This window comes from Borostomias antarcticus (genome assembly GCF_949987555.1).
Source record: "Borostomias antarcticus genome assembly, chromosome: 12".
NCBI lineage: Eukaryota > Metazoa > Chordata > Actinopteri > Stomiiformes > Stomiidae > Borostomias > Borostomias antarcticus.
Window position 1 is genome coordinate 8,749,605 of NC_140245.1, and position 22,666 is coordinate 8,772,270.

General features: G+C 49.5%; 1 protein-coding gene across 1 annotated transcript in view; it reads left to right on the top strand.

The window, feature by feature from the left end:
* The window catches only part of LOC311315681 (collagen alpha-1(XI) chain-like), a gene marked incomplete at both ends in the record, with an annotated part of 68,053 nt that overhangs the window by 3,885 nt on the left and 41,502 nt on the right, over positions 1-22,666 (top strand). The window contains 10 exon segments of the mRNA XM_084446385.1: positions 2,272-2,436; positions 3,986-4,199; positions 4,916-5,078; positions 13,480-13,605; positions 16,828-16,923; positions 17,414-17,536; positions 19,269-19,586; positions 20,790-20,852; positions 22,151-22,192; positions 22,509-22,575. Coding sequence (XP_084302511.1) covers positions 2,272-2,436; positions 3,986-4,199; positions 4,916-5,078; positions 13,480-13,605; positions 16,828-16,923; positions 17,414-17,536; positions 19,269-19,586; positions 20,790-20,852; positions 22,151-22,192; positions 22,509-22,575 — 1,377 coding nt within the window.

Here is a 22,666-nt window from a genome sequence, read left to right on the forward strand (position 1 = left end):
CTTTGACTTAAACTGTCACATTTACAATTGTTTTAAAACTTGTCAAGGTTAGGGTGAAATAGAGTACGTTGGACGGTTCTTGTGGAGAGAATGATGATAATTTATGTAAGACGAGGCTTCTTCAGAGAGACGAGATACCATCAAGAAATTCCTGTGGTGAAAAAGATATGTTTTTAAACAGGAGTGAATCAATGAATTGATGAATGCCGTGTGTATTGGAAAAAATTATGACACTTTATTTCCTAGAATCTTGAATTACAGTTCTCACTGCTGTGTATTTTGGCTAAGACTCCAACCTGGCTTTATTCTGTTTTATGGAGTATTATAAGTCAGACGGTGAAACCTACTCTATCATGGACCATAAGAAAGCCTTCATTATGATCCCTTTTTTGGTGATTTGTGTGATTGCAAGTCCTGGTTAAGGCCTTTGTGTTAAAGGATTCCTAGTGGTACTATCATCTGGCTGTCATTGAGCTATTGTTTATTGTCTGGGCCTTTGAGGAGGCTGCATCCTGTCTGGTGACCCACTGAAGGACGTAACCTACTGTACGGCCAGCGGGGGCGTGATGTCCAGACGAGATTATCCCGACCTCGTGTGTCGTTGGGTATGGCTAGAGCGGAATCTCTGAATGCAGTCGGTCTGTGAGAAAGTGTTTGTGAAACGGAGACTATTTGATGATTAGCCGTGTGATGGGAGCTCTCGGATCTGGCACCAGTGCTCCTGACGGCTCCTCGCGTGGATTTCCCTGGCGCTGCTCGCTGGGTTGTTTAAGAGCTGCGTGGGATGTTGGGGATCTGAAGAAACAAAGAGCTGTCAATGCTGACATGGAAATCAATTGAACAAACTCTCCGCAGGGTCAGAGAGGCTAAACAAGGAATGCAGATGGAGGAATTGACATTTTAATTAGGATGTTATGTTTGTGTAGCTATTGTGTGGTGGAAATGGTTTTGTGTGGTAGATGTATCGTCATTGTCAGAGTTGCATACCAGTTACATAATGGAAGTGACATGAAACACCCTATTAAAAACTGTCTGTGCCCTGCAGAATGAGGAAAATATTATGTCTCATTGCACTATAGTCAATAACCTTGTATACTTTTCTACTCTATACATTTTAACACACCTATCCAGAGTGTAACAAGTATTTAACTTCCTACATTTTCATTTGTATTTGTACTTAATGTATGTATGCATGGTGGAGTATTGTATGTAATGATGTCCAAACACCATCTTTAAATCTCCTGAGAAATAAATGTTCAGATGTAGTGTAGGAACTTCAGCATGAATAGTTTGATTGATAGTGATCGTAGGGTTGTGTATAGGCATGCAGCAAGGCCTAACTGGCTCAGACGTTTGCTTCAAAGGCTTCTTTCAAACCACAAATTTTAGTGGACAGTCCTCAGATGTTCTACATCCTGGTACTTTAAGTATTATCTATAGCCGCAGTCATGACCTTTAAGTTATAATTTACTTTTCCTCTTTTCTATCTTTACGGCTGCAAAGGTGAACTCTAGACAGAGCTACTGTAGATAAATCAACGGGTAACTGAGACTTTGTCGTGTAAGTTAAGTGTGCTCCTTTTAAACTAAGGCTATTAGGCTTCCTGAAATTCTGAATAATCACTCCGTAAATCATGATGTGCCTCAGGCTGTTAGAGAGAGAGAGAGAGAGAGAGAGAGGGGAGAGAGAGAGAGGGAGAGAGAGAGAGAGAGAGAGAGTGAGAGAGAGAGAGAGAGTGAGAGAGAGATAGAGAGAGAGAGAGAGAGAGAGAGAGTGTGTGTGTGTGTTTGTGAGAGAGTATGACAGTCAGAGTGGCAGTGATGTAGTTTTTTGTTCCATTAACAGGAGAGGGCCTAGCTGCAGAGTTAAACTGCCAATAAAAGTCACCCCCCACTGGGCTTGTCTCTCCACCAAAAGCCCATGGAGCAGCGGGGCCGCTGGGGTTTATCCCTGCACCCCAGGGCTTTGTAGTTGGGAACAGGACTAGGGGGCCCATTTATACCCAGCGGACGGCTCAGAGCAATTTTACTGCCGCACTGCTCAAGTTCCTCATAAAAACCCGATTGGTTGAGTTGACAGATCTGGCGAACAGGCAAGTGACCAAGCAATGGATGTGGTGAAAATGTCAATGTGCATTTGAATGATAGATTTAATCTCTGTTTTTTCGCCGAACTGAACTTTCGTATTCTGAGGTTAAAGCTGTGTTAGTTTCTGTGTTATGTGCGATGGCAGTTTCCTATCTCCACCATCTCAATGTCCTTCCTCCTACAGCTGACCCTGTGGATGTACTCAAGGCGCTGGACTTTCACAGCTCTCCGGAGGGGATACGGAAAACGGCCGGTTTCTGTACGGTCCGGAGAGGATCCAAACCTGACGTAGCCTTCCGCGTGGCGAAGCAGGCCCAGATCAGCGCTCCTACCAAGCAGCTCTTCCCAGGTAACCTCTCTCTCTTTCACTCTCTGTCTCTCTCTCTGTCTCTCTCTCTGTCTCTCTCTCTGTCTCTGTCTCTGTCTCTGTCTCTGTCTCTGTCTCTGTCTCTGTCTCTGTCTCTGTCTCTGTCTCTGTCTCTGTCTCTGTCTCTGTCTCTCTCTCTCTCTTTCACTCTTTCACTCTCTCTGTCTCTCTGTCTCTCTCTCTCTCTCTCTCTTTCTCTCTCTCTATCACCACCATGCATGTGTGCTGACTAGTTGGTGCTCTGACCAGTGCTTCTAGCTGCCGCTCAGATTTGATCAACGGCGACATTTTATACATTGATCTGGATCTTGAAAAGTGACGTTTTTACAAATCTGGTAGCTTGAGGTTTTCAGTGCTCCGCGTTTGGCAGGGAGCGGACGTCAGCCGGCGTTCCTCTGACTGGATTCCGATAGACAGGGCTGCGGAGGGGCCAGTGCCCAGCCGCTGATGTGAGAATAAGCATATATTTATTGTTTCAGGACCGACTCCCATTTCAGCTGGGGAAACAAACAGGTTTTTGGTAGCCTACTGTTTCCACTGAGCTGGCTACTGTCTGAGACCGGCTACCTCGTAGCTGATCTAAAGATGTGATCATAATAAACTACAGTATAGCAGGAAGCACTACGGGCCGTTACTCATACAAACTAACTGTACAAACTAGCTGTTGACAGGTCGGACTGAGATATTCATCGGTTCCATCCTTGTGGTTTGAGCCGATGGCAAATTGGTGCTAAGTGCACAGCAGAGTAGGCCTACACCAAGCACCAAGCATGGGCAAGGGTAAAGAACGAAGAACGTTCTAGAATGCACTCTGTATTGTTGAACAGATAAAGTTGTCCAGTAGCTCCATAATAATCGGGTACTGTCTACATTTACTGGGAACAGAGTCTTGTTAAATACATGTCCCCAGTGTGTTGGGTATCTTCCAAATTGGCTCACCTGCAAAGGAAAAAAAACAGCCAAGTAGTGGGAGATCACATTAACAATTAGATTTCACATTTTCTGTGATTGTTGGCTGAGAGTAATTGCGTGCAAACCTTTTGGTTTAAAGACTGGAACGTTCTGTGGAGAATACTGCTGAGTGGTGGTGACGGAGTTGGGGGGGGGTGGGGTGGGAGGGTGGTGACGGACAGTCTGAGGAACACAGTTGGGCTTTTATTTTATCACCGGTAGCTTATTATTTTTTCTGGGAACTTTATTAACGTTCAGAGAATTACATTTGTGACAAGTTGTTCTTTTTCACACGGCCAGTAAAATTAATGCAGCCGCTACATCACTTCTCACTCGTTGCTGGTCATAGCCAACTGCTATTTTTAACTGATAGTGCTTAAACTGTGCTTAATCTTTATAATGCCTGTCATGTACTGCACTTCAAACAGCCTCGACAAAGATACAAATCTCAAAACGGTTGTCATTCATCACACGAACGCTTAGCGATGACTCAGTTATACGTTTGTGAAACGGCTACCCGCGGGTCTCTCCAGCGATCCGTCCGACCCACGACCCTCTCCTCTCCCTCTCCCCACGTCAGGAGGCGCGTTCCCCGAGGACTTCTCCATCATGTTCACCATCAAGCCCAAGGCCGGCCTCCAGTCCTTCCTGCTGTCCGTGTACAACCAGCAGGGCATCCAGCAGCTGGGCGTGGAGGTGGGCCGCGCCCCCGTCTTCCTGTACGAGGACCAGCACGGAAAGCCCGCCCCCGAGGAGTACCCGCTCTTCCGTTCCATCAACCTCGCCGACGGCAAGTAAGTGGCGGTCCGGCGATACGCCGGCGAGGCGGTCTCAACCGGGCCGGGACCCGGCTGTGGGTGATGGGGGTCTCGAAGACTTTTCTTAGTTTTTCCCTGAGTTTGGTGAACTATTACACATGTGTAAAGGTAGCTTCTGGTCATGTTCTGAGGCTGGGCTGATCAAACCAGACCTGTGGTCCTCAATCCAGGTTTCAAGCTCTGAGATGGGATTGTTCTTAGTCTGATGTCGAGTTGTAGTAAAACATTGGGCTTGAGTTTATTTAATGTCTGTGGAGTAAATATATCCTGACAGTTGACTAATTTGAAACACTTGGTTCAAATATGTCAAATAATGTGGTTCAAATAATATGTCTGATGCAACTCTCTAAGGTTGCATCAGAATAACATGTGCTCATACTGTAAGTGAGTTGAAAAGCACAGTATCTTACAGTAACTGATTCAAAAGGGGGTGCTTTCTCTGCTATATGAAATGAATAAATGAATAAATGAAAAGGGCAGGTAAGCCTGTCTGTATGAGTGCACTTGTTGTTGATCAAGTATTAGCTTTCTCTCTCCCTGTGTTATACTAAAATCACCATCCAGACCCCATGTTTCAACAGCACAGTTTATCTAAATCGCAGGTTGCGTTCTTTCCCGAAAACCCAAATCCAATGTCCTCTCTCGTATCCTCCTGACCCTGCGACCTGTCTCTTGTCATCGCCCCTCCTCAGGTGGCATCGTGTAGCCATCAGTGTGGAGAAGAAGAGTGTGACCATCATCGTGGACTGTAAGAAGAAGCTGACCAGGCCGCTTGCTAGAAGTGACAGAGCTACCATCAGCACAGAGGGCATCACCGTCTTCGGCACCAGGATCCTCGACGAAGACGTCTTCGAGGTAAAGACTCTCTGGGGTTCCTCTGTATCTCGGAGTCAGCCGCTTCTTTCGTTTTCGTGATATTCGGCGGATCCTCATTCAGTGGAGCTTTAAGTTGATTGGTTGCCATTAGTTCCATACTGAAATGATAGCTGCTCTCAGCGAAGAGTATAGTAATTAGGTTAAGGACTTAATTTGCCTTTGATAGGATTCTTTAATCAGTGGTGTTTTTATGGACCGTGACAATGACACTTGTGTAGTGTATCTGGAAATTCCAGCTGTTTGCTTCAAAGTTCTCTTTGCCTTGGAAATAGGGATTGAGCAGTAAGTCATAATGGACATTTCAGGGTAAAAGCAAATTGTGCATACTGTAGCTTTGACTTCCATTTATTGGTATTATTGGAAAGAGCTAACCAGTCCGTTGTTTGACGAATTTTCTGAACTGCTAAGATAGTTTAAGCACAGGTAGCTTTGAGCTCTGTGGAAAATGTGAGCTGCGTGCTAGCTCACAAGACAATGGGCCACACTTTGATGTGTGCTACAGGAATGCTCGCTAACAAGAACAGCCTGTTAAACGCTTGCCTGCAGGTCAGAGGCGTCTTTGAACAGTCGAGCCACTTGAAAGTGTGATCCCAAGCTTCCTGGCTTGGTTGCTAGGGATATCTTAATGCTGGTTAATGCTGGCTCTAGGGCTGGAAGAGGTCAGAGGTCAGAGCAAAATAAGACTCAGGTCTCCCAATATCCAGCTTCGCTTGTTATGGCTGAGTTCTCATCTGTTAGGGCACATTGTACAGTGCTATATTGGGGCGAGAATTAAGTGTGAGCAATGTACTGTAGCCATACCTATCAGTAAGGGTTAGCTTTTATCCAATTAGTATTACACATTCACTGTGAATATTTTAAATTCAGGTTTACTGCCAATTTTGGCCTTGTGTGTGCGTTCTATGTTTAATGTTAATTTAGCTAAATGGGGTGGAATTATAGAGCAATTTGGGCTTTTTTCCTCTGTTTAGAAACAAGAAAAAGAGAAAATGATTTTGTTTGTCCCATGGGTAGACGGTTAGCACCTTCCAAAGCGGTTTTTGTCTGAAATAGCCCCAAAGTTGAGATGTGGTGGCTAAAACGGGGACTTCAGAGCTATTTCTTCAGCTGAAATGATTCCCACCTCAACTTTAATAGCCTTTCATGTTTGTTGATTACAATCTGGCTATTTGTAAGCAAACGCCACACTAATGACCAACCGACAAAAACCCCTCCTGTTCAAAGTCTTACATCTCAACACGTATGTGGTTGTAGTCGTGTAGGAGGAGACTGACAAATGCAGATGTTGAGAGACGGCCAATTTGAAATGTTAATCCTTTCAGCACATTTTGTTGTGGCAGCAGCAACATGGATTACAACTATCTTGAAACTGCAAAGATTTGTACTGTTTCAACTGAGGTTTTAGGGATATAATGAATTAAGACAAAGCAGGTTTTCTGGTTCGTTCATATTAAAATAGTACAATTGCAGCAATATGTGCAATCACACTCTACTTCCATTCCAGAACAGTTTGATACTTATCTATTGTTCAAAGTTTTTAGTAGACAGTACAGCATGGACACACATGCAACACATCTCTTATCTCTTCTTGAAGGTCTTATCGAGTTACTACGACATAATTACCAGTCAGCCTTGGCGGAAGAGGCGCGTCTCACTTTCCCTGCAACATTTGGCAGGGTCAGGTGATGCTGGCAAATTAGCTGCTCTGATTCCTGATACCAATTATCCCACAGCACAAGACACGTGTCAGACATCCTGCGGTGTGGCACTCAAACAAGACACACCCTCGGAGACGGCCATCGTACATCGAGCGCAGTCAACAATGAGATTATCATCCGATATGGTCATAAAAAATGTTGTAACTGTCAGCATTTTGTTACTTCTCCAAACTACGCGTCTGTGCGAAGTACAGTGTTGACGCGATCGCCTGCTAGTTCTACAAGCTGTGTGAAAGATTTACTTTAGTCTCCAGACAGTCAATCTCTCCTGTAGCGTGTCTGCTCGTTACTAAGAACTAGTAAGAACTAGTACTTTACTGCCATGAATGTCCATTTCACCAGTCAGAGGAAGTTTACAGACTCAGAGGTCATCAAGAACCACCGCCAGTCACCGTACAGATATAAGGAGAAACACGAGCATCAAGCCTTTTCATGGAAGGCTGTGAGGAGGTTGATACTGCGAACAGCACCAGACCCGTCTTCTCCTGGACGTGGTCGCTGTTGCCGTGAGCATATGGCTACCTCACTGTGGCAGATTGCATAACCAGGTGTTAGGGCTGGAAGGAAAGGGAGAGTGAAGGAAGGCGAGGGGAAAATGTGACCAGCGTGTGCTTTGTCTTGGCTCGGCGCTCGCAGCTGGTTAAAAGATACGGCCGCTGACCGGGCCCCCGAACGCTTTCGTCTCCTCCTCTCGCAAATGAAAGCCACAAGATGTGCAGAGCTGAAATCATCGGCGCTATTCCGTCTCTCTCTCTCTCTCTCTCTCTGTTTTTTCCATAAGGAGTGTGTGAGTTTGTGTGTGTTTGTGTGTGTGTGTGTCTGTGTGTGTGTGGGGGGGGAGGGGGGGTAGAAGAGAGACAGAAGACAGAGAGATAGAGAGAGTAAAAGCAAAGAGAAACAGACATAATAACAAGAGAAAATAAGAGAAAGAGTGTGTGTGAGAGAGAGAGAGAGAGAGAGAGAGAGAGAGAGAGAGAGAGAGAGAGAGAAAGTTTCCTACCAGGTAGATCCAAATACATTTCGTCAGGCAGTAAAGTCTTGCTCCATGGAATCTGACAACTCTCTCCTTGAGTGGCTGCTAGCATACAGCTGTCTCGCTGATTATTGTCATGAGACACAGGTAATGAGTTTGTAAGTCAATGCTACAACCCCCCCCAGACCCCCCCAGTTGCTCCTCTTGGCCAATGTATTCATCAGTAATTACAGCATTGACAGAGGCCATACACTCCTTAATGAAGGAAAGAGGAGATGACGATGATGGTGAAGATGATGGAATACTGTATCAAAAGTTCTACCTTGTGTTCAGTGGTTGAGTAACACATGTTTACTAACTCCCAACCCCTCCCCCGCCCCCCCCCCCAGCAGAGCTTTACACTCTGTGCCCCCCCCCCCCCCCCACACACACACACACACACACACACACACACTCTCCAGAACAGAAGAGATCACCGCCTGTGGCTCCCAGCCAATGAGACCCGCCATCCGTCATCACCCCGCCCCCGACCCGACAATTCTCATCAGATGTTACAACCAACCCCCCCCCCCCCCCCCCCCCCATCTCCTTCCTCCGTCCTGTGCTCCGCCCCCTTGTGTGTGAGTTTCAAGCTCCGCCCCCCCCCCCCCCCTCCAGGTGCCTCGTACCTTAACCAAACACGCCGGCCCCGGCCCCAGAGGAATTGGCGAGCTGTTTGGCGGCTCGGTGCTAACCCATGCTGATCGGGGGGGTGGGGGGTTGGGGGGGGGGGGTGTAGAAGTAGGACGGACATGAGGAAAGGCCGGGCAGATGCTGAACTCCCCGACTGTTATCCGGAGTACGGATCCGTCGTGAGCTACTGCCGGGAAAATACATTAATATTCGATCCGCGCATAGCATCTGTCTGCCCCCAAGAAACCCCATCCCCCCTCGCTGACCACAAAGCTCTGTGTTTGATGAAAGCTGGGAACAAAAAAAAAATCTGGAGGACATTACTATAGACTCCTTTTTTTTCTTCCTTTCTTTCTTTCGTTCTTTCTTTCTTCTTTTTTCTATCTCTGTTCCTTAGTTAAAACTGCCGTCCTGGTGTGCAGTTCGGGGAGATGAGAGTATCTCGACACAGCATGTTCCCCTCCCAGGGATCAGTCGGGCGCGGTGTTTGGATCGCGGTATCGAGTTGGGGGTGGACAGTTGGGGGTGTGGGGGTGTGGATGGTTGTGGGGGGTGAGAGGGAGGGGGGGGGGGACGTCGGGGGGGGCGTCTGAAAGAGAAAACAGATGCATGTCCCATTGGCTCAGGTGCTCGACTGAAGCAAAACACAAAAGGGGGGTTACATGTCGGTGACTGTGGCACAGGAATGAGCAGTAACTACTGAGGGGGCTGAGTATGAATGCGTAGCTCTAGTCAGGGTTAACCTCTGACCCCCGGGGCTGTACCAAGGGTCGGGGGCAGGTCACGTCGGTGACAGGCCGACATACCTGGCAGTCCTCTCGGAACCGTAATTACAGAGCGGAGCTTGAGAGGTTCTGGTCGGTCGGGTGAGCAGCAGGCAGTATCTCTCCATCTCTCTCCGGCAGGCCATATCTGGGCTGTGATTGGTGCATAGGCTGATGGAGGAAGGTCGTGACCTCGACAGTTGGTCTATGTCTTATGCAGTTTAGCTCCTTACGCCTCCTTTTCAGGGAGTGCCAGAGACCAGATGTGTCACTACTCTGTTAGTCAGTACAGTTTGTCGGTCAGTTTTGATGAAAATCTCCAGACATAAATAGTAGTTTGTATGGCTAACCCATCAGCCATCACTTTCAACACCCCCTGCCACATCCCCTGCGTGTGTGTGTGTGTGTGTGTGTGTGTGTGTGTGTGTGTGTGTGTGTGTGTGTGTGCGTGCGTGTGTGTGCTTGTGTATGTCTGTGTGTGTTTGTGTCTCCATCATGTAACTTCATCGAGGGCGGAGCTTGGAAGAGAGACGTGAGTGTATTTGTTTTTCTCTGGCCCAGCTGTGGCCTTCGGCGTATTTCCAAACACGATTTTAAAGATTTATTAATATTATCCAGGTGTTCAATCTGCTAAGTTGACCTGCACTGTGGCTATACACCTGGACCCCTACAAATAGCTCTCAGGCATGTAATTACTGAGAACTCCCAGTGGATGAGCAGACCCACAATGTGCTAGCATTTTGCTACAAGGGGACGGACTCTCTGTTAACCTGCTGTATAATCATTAGCGCTAAATGTCACAGTTCCAGAAGCTGGTAAAGTTTGTAAAACTTGTAAACCTAACATAAACCCTGGCTAATCTCCGTCTTTCACATCCCACGTCTAAACGGAAACTTGGCGCGGCAGACGGGATTGTCAGTCGCAGTTTACCCCTGCGGTGTGGCAGGAGCGGAGAAAGAAATCCATAACAATGACACAGTCCGGGCGGCCCGAGTCTGATGACGACTTGGACAGTGTCGTGCGGTAGCGAGCGGCATGGGATCACGGTCAACTCCCGCTCTGGCGTCAGGGACGGATGGCCGTGAGGTAATGATCTCTGATCGGCCTCTGTCTCTGCTAGTGTGTTTGATCCCCCCCTAAACTCCGCAGCTCACCTTTGATGTCATACTACAGCGCTCGTGCCATTGCATTTCAGTTGCTTTTATCCTAAGCCACATACAAGGCCCACAGTGGAAATAAGTCTGAGACTTTATTGTTATCCTTGGCAATGTCTTTTTGAACTATGATGTAATCATTTGTGGTTTTGGTTTTGATTGTAAACTTAATTAAATTACAATTATGAGCTAGTGTAGTGTTATTTTGAGTTAGTGTCGTTATTATGCAATGCATGAGCTAGTGTAGTGTGTAGTGTAGTGGCATCTTTTGGTCAACGGTCGCATGCTCTAGAAACTGGGCCTACTGTACGTGTCGCCCTTTCATGCTCCGCTAAGGAGTGATACTATTGCCCTTTTATAGCTGATCAGACCTGCCAGGTTCCAGCTGCTCTTGTGTTCCTCCCAGATCAGGAGTGACCCATTCGGCCACTTTAGAGTCCTGCGGTCTGGCCTTAGTCCCCAGGGAACAACACAAGCGAAGCAGAAACCTGGCAACTCACCGCCTTGGCTGGTCACTACGGGGGTTTCCCAGAGCGGGAGTGACCAATCCGTCCACTATAGAGTCCTACGGCCTGCGCTCTAAGTCCTCGGGGAAACCCTGTAGTGATCTGTCATATGACCCATACGGTAGATAGGGAACAGGTGGTAAGGGATAAGGAGTAAGTAGTATCATGCAGTTCAGAGGGGATCCACTTTACTCCACAGCGTTTGTTGTTGTTTACGTTGGTATGTAATACAGATGCAGCGAGTGACCATACAGTTCACACAATACCCCATGACAGGGGCCATTTTGTTCTCTTACCCCTCTGCTCTCCTCATAAATCGCTGATTCCGACGCGCCCGTTTCAAGTTGCCGCCATCCGGGCTCCGCCGCCGCGGAGAGCTGTTCGTACGCACGCATGCCGTAAACGTCCGCCGGCGCCGCTCGATACAGTAGACCTGACAGCGGATCCATCATGGCGTCGCTCTGCCAGGGCTCGCTCTCTGTCTCCGGGGCCAGGAGCCAGGACAGTACGGTATATCATCGCCGGTACTGTAACCACGGGAGCGGATACCGGCGCTGATATACTGCGCCATCTCCCTCTCTGGCTGTGGTTTCGGAGGTTCTTGCCCTAAATTTTTTTTTTTTTTTTTAAGAGTGCTAGATGATACGTTCGGAACAAAATCGCTAGCGGTATTTAGACGGGGAGAGAGTTGTGGAGCTGGGATCGGACTTAGATACCCCACAGCGGTTGTTTGCGGGCTTATCGTCGCGTAGGTAGAGCGCGTCCGTAAACTTGATGTTTACGTGTGCTGTCCGTCACTCAGCGGGTTGTCAACAGCCCGGGGAACGCGAGCTGTTGAGATTTTAATGGTCACGCTTGGCGGGAGCGCGGGGCTGTGAATATATAATGCGTTCCAGAGGGTTAAGTCCATACAGATGTAGCCCCTGTAATTTAATGTCATCTGCATGGATGTGTTTCCCTCTAAGGGGGCCACCCTGCTCGCCAGGATGGACCCTCCCTCCACAGCGTTTTATCTTAGCCGCCTAGCTTGTTCGCCTACTTATTTATCCACCCAGTTATTTTATGCTGAGCTGTGTGTGTGTGTGTGTGTGTGTGTGAGAGAGAGAGAGAGTCCAGTGAACCCGATGTAACCCAGGCATTGAGCTAAACCAAGCCAGACCTGGCCAGACCAGACCAAACCAGACGAGGCCAGGCCAGGCCAGACCAGACCAGACCAAACCAGACCAGGCCAAACCAGACGAGACCAGACCAGACCAGACCAGACCAGACCAGACCAGGCCAGACCAGACCAAACCAGACCAGACCAGACCAGACCAGACCAGACCAGACCAAACCAGACCAGACCAAACCAGACCAGACCAGGCCAGGCCAGGCCAGACCAGACCAGACCAGACCAGACCAGACCAAACCAGACCAGACCAGACCAAACCAGGCCAGACCAGACCAGACCAGACCAGACCAAACCAGACCAGGTCAGACCAGGTCAGTTGAGGTACACTGTGGTCTGGCCTGGTGGCAGTTGTTAACATTCTCCACAAGAGTAGCTCAGAGAGAGAGAGAGAGAGAGAGAGAGAGAGATAGAGAGAGAGAGAGAGAGAGAGAGAGAGAGAGAGAGAGAGAGAGAGTTCCTGGTGGAGAAATTCCTTGGGATAAGATCATTCCAGAGAGGGCCCTTGGAGACAGGGAAGGAGTGGGGATCTAATTTCCTTTTCCAAATGTTCATGAAAAACAGACGGGCCTTAGATATTCTCACATAAGTACAGACTTTAGTTATTTATCTTCCCATTCCTGGTGCTGTAAAGCAGGATGGTGCTGTGAAACGAGACCCTCCGTCCTCAGTGGCCGGGGGAGGGGGCGGCGACGGCCGGACAATAGTCTTTTTGAAAGAGCTGCAGACGCCCGTCCTACTCCTCGTGTCTGCGGCGCGCCAAGAACCTGAGTGTGACACAACCTCTCCTCGCCCCACTCCTGTTGTCTTAGCTGAGGGCCCAGTTTGCTTTCTGTCTCTCTTTCTGTCTTTCTTTCTTTCTTTCTTTCTTTCTTTCTTTCTTTCTTTCTTTCTTTCTTTCTTTCTTTCTTTCTTTCTTTCTTTCTTTCTTTCTTTCTTTCTTTCTTTCCTGACTCACTCCATCAGGAAATATTCCCCATACCAGTGAGGAAACCATCGCTGGATTGTCTGATGACAACAGCCGATTCGACTTTAAGATGCGGTGAATGTGCGAACCGGGCCAACAGATGCATTTGGCATTCCCAGGCTACCACAGCTATCGACACACACATACTAGATCTTCTATGGGTTTTTCAGTCGCATAATTGTTTGATTTGCAACCTTGGGATTCATGACCTCCATTCATGAGGACAGTTCACCAGTTCTTTGGACCGAGCCCAGACCAGAGAGAACATTTCCTACTCACTGTACCTCCGAGAGGCGCGGTAAAACTGCTGCTGGTCTGATGAGAGGAGTGGTGCTGTCTGATCACGTCCAAGCGTGTGTCCAAGCGCAAACGTGTTGAAGTGACAGTGATTGTTGTCGACGTGCTCTCCTCCTCCTCTTCCTCCTCTCCTCCTCCTCCTCCTCCTCGTCTTCCTACAGGGCGACATCCAGCAGCTGCTGATCGTGCAGGACCCCAGGGCGGCCTACGACTACTGTGAACACTACAGCCCCGACTGTGAGACCCCCCACCAAGACATCCCCCAGGCTCAGGAACCAGAAGATGAGGTCAGCGTCTGGGGGGGGGGGGGGGGGGGTGGAGGGAGGGAGGGGGGGAGGGATGGAGGGATCGGTCGGGGGGTCTTTGGTTACGTGGGAAGGTTCAGTGGGACAGGTCACCTCCAGAAAGAATGTTATTTTGTTAGTCGGAGGCAACTTCCTACTGTTGCTCCAAAACACGTTGGGAGCAAGCGTTTCTCGGTGTGTGGCGACAGGCCAATGTTAGGGCTTGTTGAGGTATGTTTCAGGGACTGCCAATCTAGTAAGGTAGAAACATCGGAGGTCTCCAACTGCCTAAGCGATCTGACAGAGAGAGAGGGAGAGAGAGAGAGAGAAAGAGAGAGAGAGAGAGAGTCAGAGTCTCCACTGAGTTCTCACAGAGAATTAATGTTTTCCACCTATCTGTCCATGTTCCTCAACCCCTAGTGCTGTCCATTGATAGAGACGCTCATATTTCAAAAGCAACCCTCATCTGCCTTACTTAGTTCACTCAGTTTTATGGTAGCTGGCACCACTGAACTAATCACATAACTTCACAAAGGCTCTCAATCCAACCCCTTCCCATTTGAAATACAGTGCTTTGGTGCTTTGTGTCCGTTTTTTTTCGTCTTTTACATTCGGTATTTCGATTCCCGTCTTGCCATCTGAGATTTTCCTACGGTATTTCACCAAATAACTGATGAGCTCACACTGGAAAAACTTTCCCTTCTCCCTGCCACGAAGTCTGAGCCCACTTTGGAGTGGCCCTGTGATTTATATCACTAATGAGTTCTCCAGACTCCCTGCCTCCTCTAGCAGGCAAATCTTGAGCCTTTCCTTCCAAAGCGCGAGCTCCCAATACCTGGGAATGAGCTATTCCTCTGCAAAAGGTGCATTTCGATTACAGTTTTGAAAAAATAAGACATAGTTCTGTGTAAGAAATTATGACTGCTGTAGCTAGAGATTGATCGTTAGACTGATGAGGCTGGTTGTGGAAAATGTTGCTTCATCACCGCTCTCTGCTCGGTGCCAAGACAAGAAGCTTGACAGCCCTAAACAGACCATAGGGAGTCTTTAGAAAGACTTTAGAAAGATTTACGCAATTTTGAATGTAGCGTCACCATCCAGCTTGTGTAAGAGCTACATTCCAATGTGCATACCACATTACATACTGTATCTCTCCATGAGATGTTTAAGATATGAAACGCATATATCTGTCTCCGAAGTCATAATCTCCAAAAGATATGCGAGACATGTTCCGTCGTGCATCTTGAATCGATATGTTGTCCGAGTGACTCTGAGGACAGGAGGGAGGGGAGGACAGGAGGGAGGGGAGGACAGGAGGGAGGTGAGGACAGGAGGGAGGTGAGCACCGGGACAGCATGGGGACGGAGGGTCATGGACGCATTCCATACAGCGTGACTTTGACCCTGGTCCGAGAGCCAAGATGCCCCCCACCCCTCACTCCGTGATCTGTTGCAGCATTCAGCCACATGTCTGGAGGAGAAGCGCGGGGGGGGGTAGGGTGGGGGGGGTGTGCACTTTATGAGCAGACTTCAATATTTATGGCTTTCATCTAGCACTCTCCTCTGTGGTGGCGACGGCCTCAGGCCTGGCCAAACCCTCCAGGCTCATAAATCTACTCTCTCTCTCTCTCTCTCTCTCTCTCTCTCTCTCCCCCACTCTCTCCCTCCCTCTCTCTCTCTCCCTCTCCGCCTCTCTCTCTCTCTCCCTCTCTCTCTCCCTCCCTCTCTCTCTCCCCCCCCTCTCTCTCTCCCTCTCTCTCCCTCCCTCTCTCTCTCTCTCTCCCCCTCTCTCACCCTCCCCCCCTCTCCCCTTCTCTCTCTCTCTCTCCCTCTCCCCCTCTCTCTCCCCCCTCTCTCCCCCTCTCTCTCACTCCCTCTCCCCCCCCCCTCTACCTCTCTCTCTCTCCCTCTCCCCCTCTCTTTTTCTCTCTCTCTCTCTCTCTCTCTCCCCCTCTCGCTCTCTCTCTCTCTCCCTCTCCCTTTCCCCCTCTTTTTCTCTCTCTCCCCCCCTCTCTCTGTCTCTCTTCCTCTCTCTTTCTCCCTCTCCCCCTCTCTTTCTCCCCCCCCCCTCTCTCTCTCTCTCCCCCCCTCTCTCTCTCCCTCTCCCCCTCTCTTTCTCTCTCTCCCCCCCCCCTCCCTCCCTCTCTCTCTCTCTCTCTCTCTCTCTCTCCCCCTCTCTCAGGCTGACTGGCCAGTCCTTCTCTCCAGCCTCTCTTCCCCGGCCAGTGGAGAGCAGCCAGGCCATCAGGCCCGGAGTCTTTTATTATTTTTATGAGCTCAGCCGTTGTACTGGGACTAATATTTATCCCCCTCTGATAGACAGACGAGATATCAGGGGACTAGCCTGTTAACTTCATCTGCCTCGGCCCCAGACTGCGCTCATTCTCTTTTATAGACGGTATTAAGATAAGGACTGAAAGAAGCCTCAATGGGTTGTTGGACAATGCTTGGTCATTCATTTATATTCCACTGGTACACACCTTTCATGAGCTGTGGGGTTTGCTTTTATGCGTCCATGCTAAAACAGAACGGGAACACGTCATTTGACTAGAATACTTTATCAGAGTATAGTATAGCTCTTTAACCCCTCAATTGACCTTTAAACTCTAAGTTAGTTAGCCTTCATACTATATGTTTACCCACAAAACGCACATGCATTTAGAGGCTTCGGTTTAAAAAGAGCCCATTAGAACGAGACCGGAGGCCATCTTTGGCTGTTTGAGACGGGGCTGGAGGCAGATGAGTTTTCATTGGCACCACATTAACCCGCTAACATCCTGTTTTATGCAAACAGAGACTTTACTGCCATGTACACGGTTGCCAAGAAGAACCTCTCCAGAATGTTATGTGAAAGTCAATGGGGTCAACCGGGTCTTCAAAAGGATTGTTCATTACATCCATACGTGAACTATTCTGACATCATTTGTGTTTATTCCATTCATAATGGATGCAATATTTTTTGCAACTTTTTAAATCAACTTTCTTGGCTTGATCTGATGGATCAACAACAATTACGGGCCATGTGTGGACTAAAAGAAAGCATGGTATAAGAAAGTGTCGAACCAACGGAAAAACTATTGAAGGTTTTTCCTTTGATAGCTCACATAGTCATGTAAATATATGTCTTACTGACATAGTATGATCCTTTTTTTGTTGTTCTTGTGAAAGGGCCATTGTTTACATGTTTGAAGTAACTCATTGCTCGTTCTCTTCTTGTCATGTCCAGTACAATACCTATGACTACAATGAGTTCTATGACTACAGTGAAGGAGTGGTAGGCACAGAGACTGCCCCAACTGAAGGACCTAAACCTGAGAAAGAGGTAAACAAACACATTAAACGAACACACACACACACGCACACGCACACGCACACGCACACGCACACGCACGGCAGTCTAATGTGGTGTCTTTGCCGTCACTGATGTCAGTCCTTGGCTCGCCCTCTGTCAGGCTGTGTGGTCGTGTGTCATTATCTCGTCCGTCACAGCCCCTCCCCTCCCCTCCCCTCCCCAGGCCTGTCTCCGTTTCTCTGTCCCTCTCTCTCGGCTCTCATCCCACCCCCACCCCCCCCTCTCTCTCTCTCCCTCTCTTGTTTTTTCTGTCTCTCATCCTCCCTGACCTCTGACCCCCAACCACCCCTCCCACCTCACCCCCCCTCCCCCCCTCTGCCAGCCTGCCGTCAGCTATCGGCGTCAAAGATCCTCACAAACATCTACATTTTCGTAGCACGGCTTCCGTCGCTCGCGGCTTTTTTGACCCCTGCCTTTCTTCCCCCCCCTCCCCTCCCCCCTCCCTGTCCCCCGTCCGCAGGCGGCCCCCGTGGAGGGGGAGGGGGAGTACTACGGCGGCGAGTTCGACTACGGCCCGGCCGTGGACGGCAGTCAGCCCGAAGCCCCCACCGGCGAGGCGGCGGCGGCGGTGGTCCCCGGCGAGGTAGGCCCTCTTCTCCTCCGTCACCGCCCTCCTCCCCTCCTCATGCAGGTATCGTCGCGGTCGTGGCAACGCGCCCGTCACGAGGGTCGGAGGAGGAGGGCCTGAGATCCGAGGAGGCGCTCAGTGAGAAACGGCGAACGCGGCGCGATTTACAGCGCGCGTTCTCGTGTTTTGATTACCTCGGCGTCGGCATGCAGAGAACAGGCGTAAAACATTACAGTACCCCTAATGCTTGTTTAGGGAATATAGGAAATGTTTGCCAATCCTCTGATGTGATATGAAGACCTTATGTTGTAGCTTGTGAGAATCCCCACCATGACATGTATAGTACATTTCCATTATTAACGGACATTAATACTCAAGGGGCCAGTTGGTGGAGTCTTTGGGGCCCCCCTGGGTTGCAGTATGGAGGAGCAGATTGGGGGCCGCTGTGGTGGAAGTGGTCCATGTGCTCCTCCCAGGAAACATTCTTCTTGGTTTTGTCTCTCACGGAACCATCCATATGAACACGACACCCGTCTTGCAATCTCCTAATTAGACTACCTCATAGCAGAAACGCACTTGAAAGCAGGACGAGCGAACGCAACGCATCTCTCTCTAAATTGATACCATCTTTGTCAGAGGCGAAGTCATACATGTAGATCTGCTGTTTACACAATCCGTCGACGTCTGTCAGAACGCATCGGGATCAGGCTGATCCTGATCGAAGGGGAAATGGGAAAAAGTCGCGCCGGTTAACGAAGCGCGACGAGTGGAAACGACGGAACGGGCGCGTCGTCTCCCGTCCCGGGAGATCCAGGCCAGACCCTGTGTTCGTTCGGCGCTGAAGCGGCGCATTACACGCGGCATAACGAGGAACATCCGCCGCGTAAAACGAAACAATATGCAGGCGGGCCCCCGGCAGCCAGGAACAGACGTGGCTCGGGATGTACCTTTAGGGGAGGTAGCGGGGGCGGTCCCAGGCAGGATGCTCATTAAACATGACAAGAGGTGGGATTAACCGGGCGCACTGCTTCGTTCCGCTGCGAGAGGCCCGTTTTTTTCCGCTCGGTCACAGTTGTGTAACGGGGACGCGGGTCCGTGGATCCAGCTTAAATCATCCCCGCGCTGCCGTCGGGTCAGCGACAGGTCAGGGTTCTGTACCGGACGAGGAGAGCGGCCGAGCCACGTCCCGACTCCTGAACATGGAAGTGAACCTCCTGAACATGGAAGTGAACCTCCTGAACATGGAAGTGAACCCGTTCACACTCACACTCCGGTCAGCAGCACATAACTCTGCTGGTCATTCTTGAACTATGAACTTAAACCTGAATTAACCACGGACCATGTTTGTTCTTAAACATGTTTGACTTGCGTCTGTGATTTATTCGAAAGAATGCTCTTTTAAATCCTGTCCTACTGTAGGCCTGGGAGTGTTACAGTATGTGTATGAGTAAATACAGTACTACAACACTGTAAATACCGTACTACAACACTGTAGTACTGTCTGATTTACTTTAAAACCTAATCTCATTACAACATTGTGAAAATTCTGGACTGAACTTTCACTTTGTTGAGGTTTAACTATCTATCTGACATAGTTACAAGCATCGGCGCCAATGCTTGGACTGTGAAATCATGTGAAAGTTGTGAAGCTATTCACATGGTTTATGACATCACTAACCACCCCTCCATGTCCCCCCCCCCCCACCCTCCGGCCTCGCTCGTCCCAACTCGGCTCCGATTGGCTCAGAACTACGAAGAGGAAATAGTCGACGATTACATCACCGGGGTGGAGCAGGTGGGGGCGGAGCCGACTGCCGCCGCCGCGGAAACGGCCGCGCCCGAGGTCGCCAAGGAGACGGCGGTGGACGTCGGGGCCGAGTCATATGACTTCAAGGAGTACGAGATGAAGGAGTACGACACCAAGGAGTTCGACAGGGCCCACTACGAGTACGGCGACTACGACGAGCACGGCATCCCCCCCGCCGAGCCCAAGCCCACCGGCGCCGTCTACGAGGACGATTTCGGCCCGGGGGTCCCGGCCGAGACGGACATCACGGAGAGCAGCGTAAGTGGGCGGTCCTCCGTGGAGCGGGCACCGGCGACCGGAGGAGGCGGAGGTGGCGGGCGAGATCTGGAGCTACGTCCTTCTCAGTCTGACCCACACGCTATCTTTCTGTTTCACACACACACACACACACACACACACACACACACACACACACACACTCACCCTCCTCCATCTCTGACCATCTCATTTTAGACAAACAAACACACGTTGACCCAGCTGGCGGCGCCGACACGCCCTCACGACCCTCGCGACCCCCATGACCCCCGTGACCCCTGGTGTTTATTGAGCCCCCCCCCCCCCCCTCCTTATTTCAGCCTCCTTGGTACTTTGATCTGGAAGAGCACACTGATCATGACTAAGCAGTCTGTCAGCAGGTCTCCGCACCATGAGAGGCTATGACTGATCCCTCGCCAGTCTCCAATGTAGCTTTTTTCCACTCTCCAGTAGCCCCCCCCCCTCCTCCCCCCCTCCAGCCCCAATGCGCTGACGTCTCCGAGACAGGAAGTGACATCATTAACCCCTGTCTGGATACAGGCTCTGTCTGCGTCTGCCAGGGCTGCCAACCCCTGTTTCTGTGCTCATCGGTCATTCTGTGTCCTCCTCCTAACCATCAGAAGACCGCTCTGTTGGCGGTTGAAGGGTGTTCTGTTTTGTGTGCTGCTAGCGAACAAAGACAGTACATAATCTCGAGGTCTGGTCCAGAGGTTTGGTCACTAAGTGCTTTCTGAATTCCCTTTGTGTGAAGTCAGTGTGTGAATAGTGTCAGGTGACAATCCTCATGTTGATGTGGAGCCTGTGGTTTAAGGCTTAATAAATAGCAGTCAGACCAAAGCCCAAATTATAGCGTCTCACTAACCAATTCTTGTGGCTGTTTTTTTTCCTACGGGCGCATGAAAATAAAAAAAACATTTAACCTTTAAAACTATTTTTTTAACCACATATAGCACTACTCAGCATTCTAAAAGGCCTTTCTTAGCTTCTTAACGACATCTCCATATTAAATTCTGACCCCTGTTAAAGCCAGGACACCTAGTTGGGCCGGGCACCCCTGACTCATTGCTTTCAACACACACCGCTGGTGTCCACGTCTTTGATGTGGCCTTGTAGGCAGCGCCCGGGCCGGCCCTACGGGGTCATTCAGGGATAAACATGGACCAGTCGCCGCCAGGGGGCTTCATCCTGTCTGTGTTGTGTGCGCAGGTGGGCGGCGGCAGCTATCTAGGAGAGAAGGGAGAGAAGGGTGAGCCGGCCGTCATCGAGCCCGTAAGTCTAACGTCCCGCGCCAAGCATGTCACTCTGCGACTCGGCTTATCTCTGGAGTTTTGTTTTTATAAATGTGTTTTTTTTTTCTCTCCCTCTCCAAAAAGTTCCTTTCATCCTTTTTAAACATCAAAGATATGTGTGTCGTCATGGTTATCACCACTATAGGAGTGGATTGGGCTCTTAGGATGTTATTTAGGAATAGTGTATGTAGGTACAGTAGATTTAGGTACTGTAGGTAGGTACTGTAAGTAGAGAGCTGCTAGTAGGTACAGCCTCCCTGCTGTACCTACTAGGTACCGGTAGGTATGCAGGTACAGTAAGTAGATATAGTAAGTAGGTATGTACAGTAGGTAAGTAGTAATATAGGTACAGTTGGTAGGTAGGTTGGTACAGTGGTACAGTAGGTAGGTAGGTAGGTACAGTAGGTAGGTAGGTACAGTAGGTAGGTAGGTAGGTACAGTAGGTAGGTATGTACATAGGTAGGTAGGTACAGTAGGTAGGTAGGTAGGTAGGTAGGTACAGTAGGTAGGTAGGTACAGTAGGTAGGTAACGGTAGATAGGTAGGAAGGTAGGTAGGTAGGGAGGTACAGTAGGTAGGTATGTACATAGGTAGGTAGGTACAGTAGGTAGATAGGTACAGTAGGTAGGTAACGGTAGATAGGTAGGTAGCTCGGTACAGTAGTGTACTGAAGGTAGGTAGGTCGTCGGTAGGTAGGGTAGGTCGGTAGATAAGTAGTAGGTAGGTAGCTACTGTAGGTACTGTAGGCAGGTAGGGGTAGGTAGGTATATTCTAGATTAAGATACTGTAAGTTTAGGTGCAGTAGGTTTAAGTATGGTAAGTTACTATAGGTAGGTACATGTAGGTATTACAGTAGGTTCAGGTCATATTATACAGCAGGATATCAGGCCTTCCTTTCCCTGAGCCGTATCTCCAACAGACCCGGAGAAAGCAGCTGGAACCTTGACCTCAGGTCTTGGTTGGACTTTTTACATGGAGACGTACTGACAATGGATATGAACAGCACTTCTTTACCTGTGCGACCCTGTGTGAGCGCACCTCCAAGATGGAGGCTTTCTCCCAGCTAGCAGGGTTGGCAGCAGTGCAATTTTCCATTCTCTGTCCCGCTACTAAACCAAGTCACTGTAGCTAGTCAGAGCTAGTCAGCGCACGGTTAGAAAGCTCTCAAGTGGAGGTCAGAAAGCTGCCCGGTCTCACGCTCGGTTTTCTTCCTCGCTTGGGCGCCAGGAGATTTACTGCCTGGCCTAATCGCTACTGTATCCATGTTTTCCTCATCCAGGGGATGCTTATAGAAGGACCCCAAGGAGTCACCGGCGCAGCGGTGAGTATCGCGTTCTTCTTCCTGACTCCTTCCACACATGGAGAACCGTTAAAGAGGGAAAAAATGTCTTTATGGAAAGAAGCTCGAGCTCTTGCTAGGCTGTAAAGAGCGAGAGAGACAGTGAGAAGTGTGTGTGTGCGTGTGTGTGTGTGTGTGTGTGTGTGTGTGTGTGTGTGTGCGTGTGTGTCAGGGTTGAAAGATGAATCGTGGTGGTAGTGCTAGTCTTCTGTGGTGTGCTGTGGTTTGTGATATTATGGCTTAAGCGTGTGTGTGTGTGTGTGTGTGTGCGTGTGTGCGTGTGTGTGTGTGTTTCCAGGGTCTTCCCGGTACCCCAGGCTTGCAGGGTCCCCCAGGCCCCCATGGAGATCATGGAGAGAGGGTAAGTAGGTCCTGCTGGGGATCTGGAATGGTTGGTTCTTGGTTCTTGGCTCTCCATGTTATTCAATACCCCCCTTAAAGTTCTGACTATCCAGT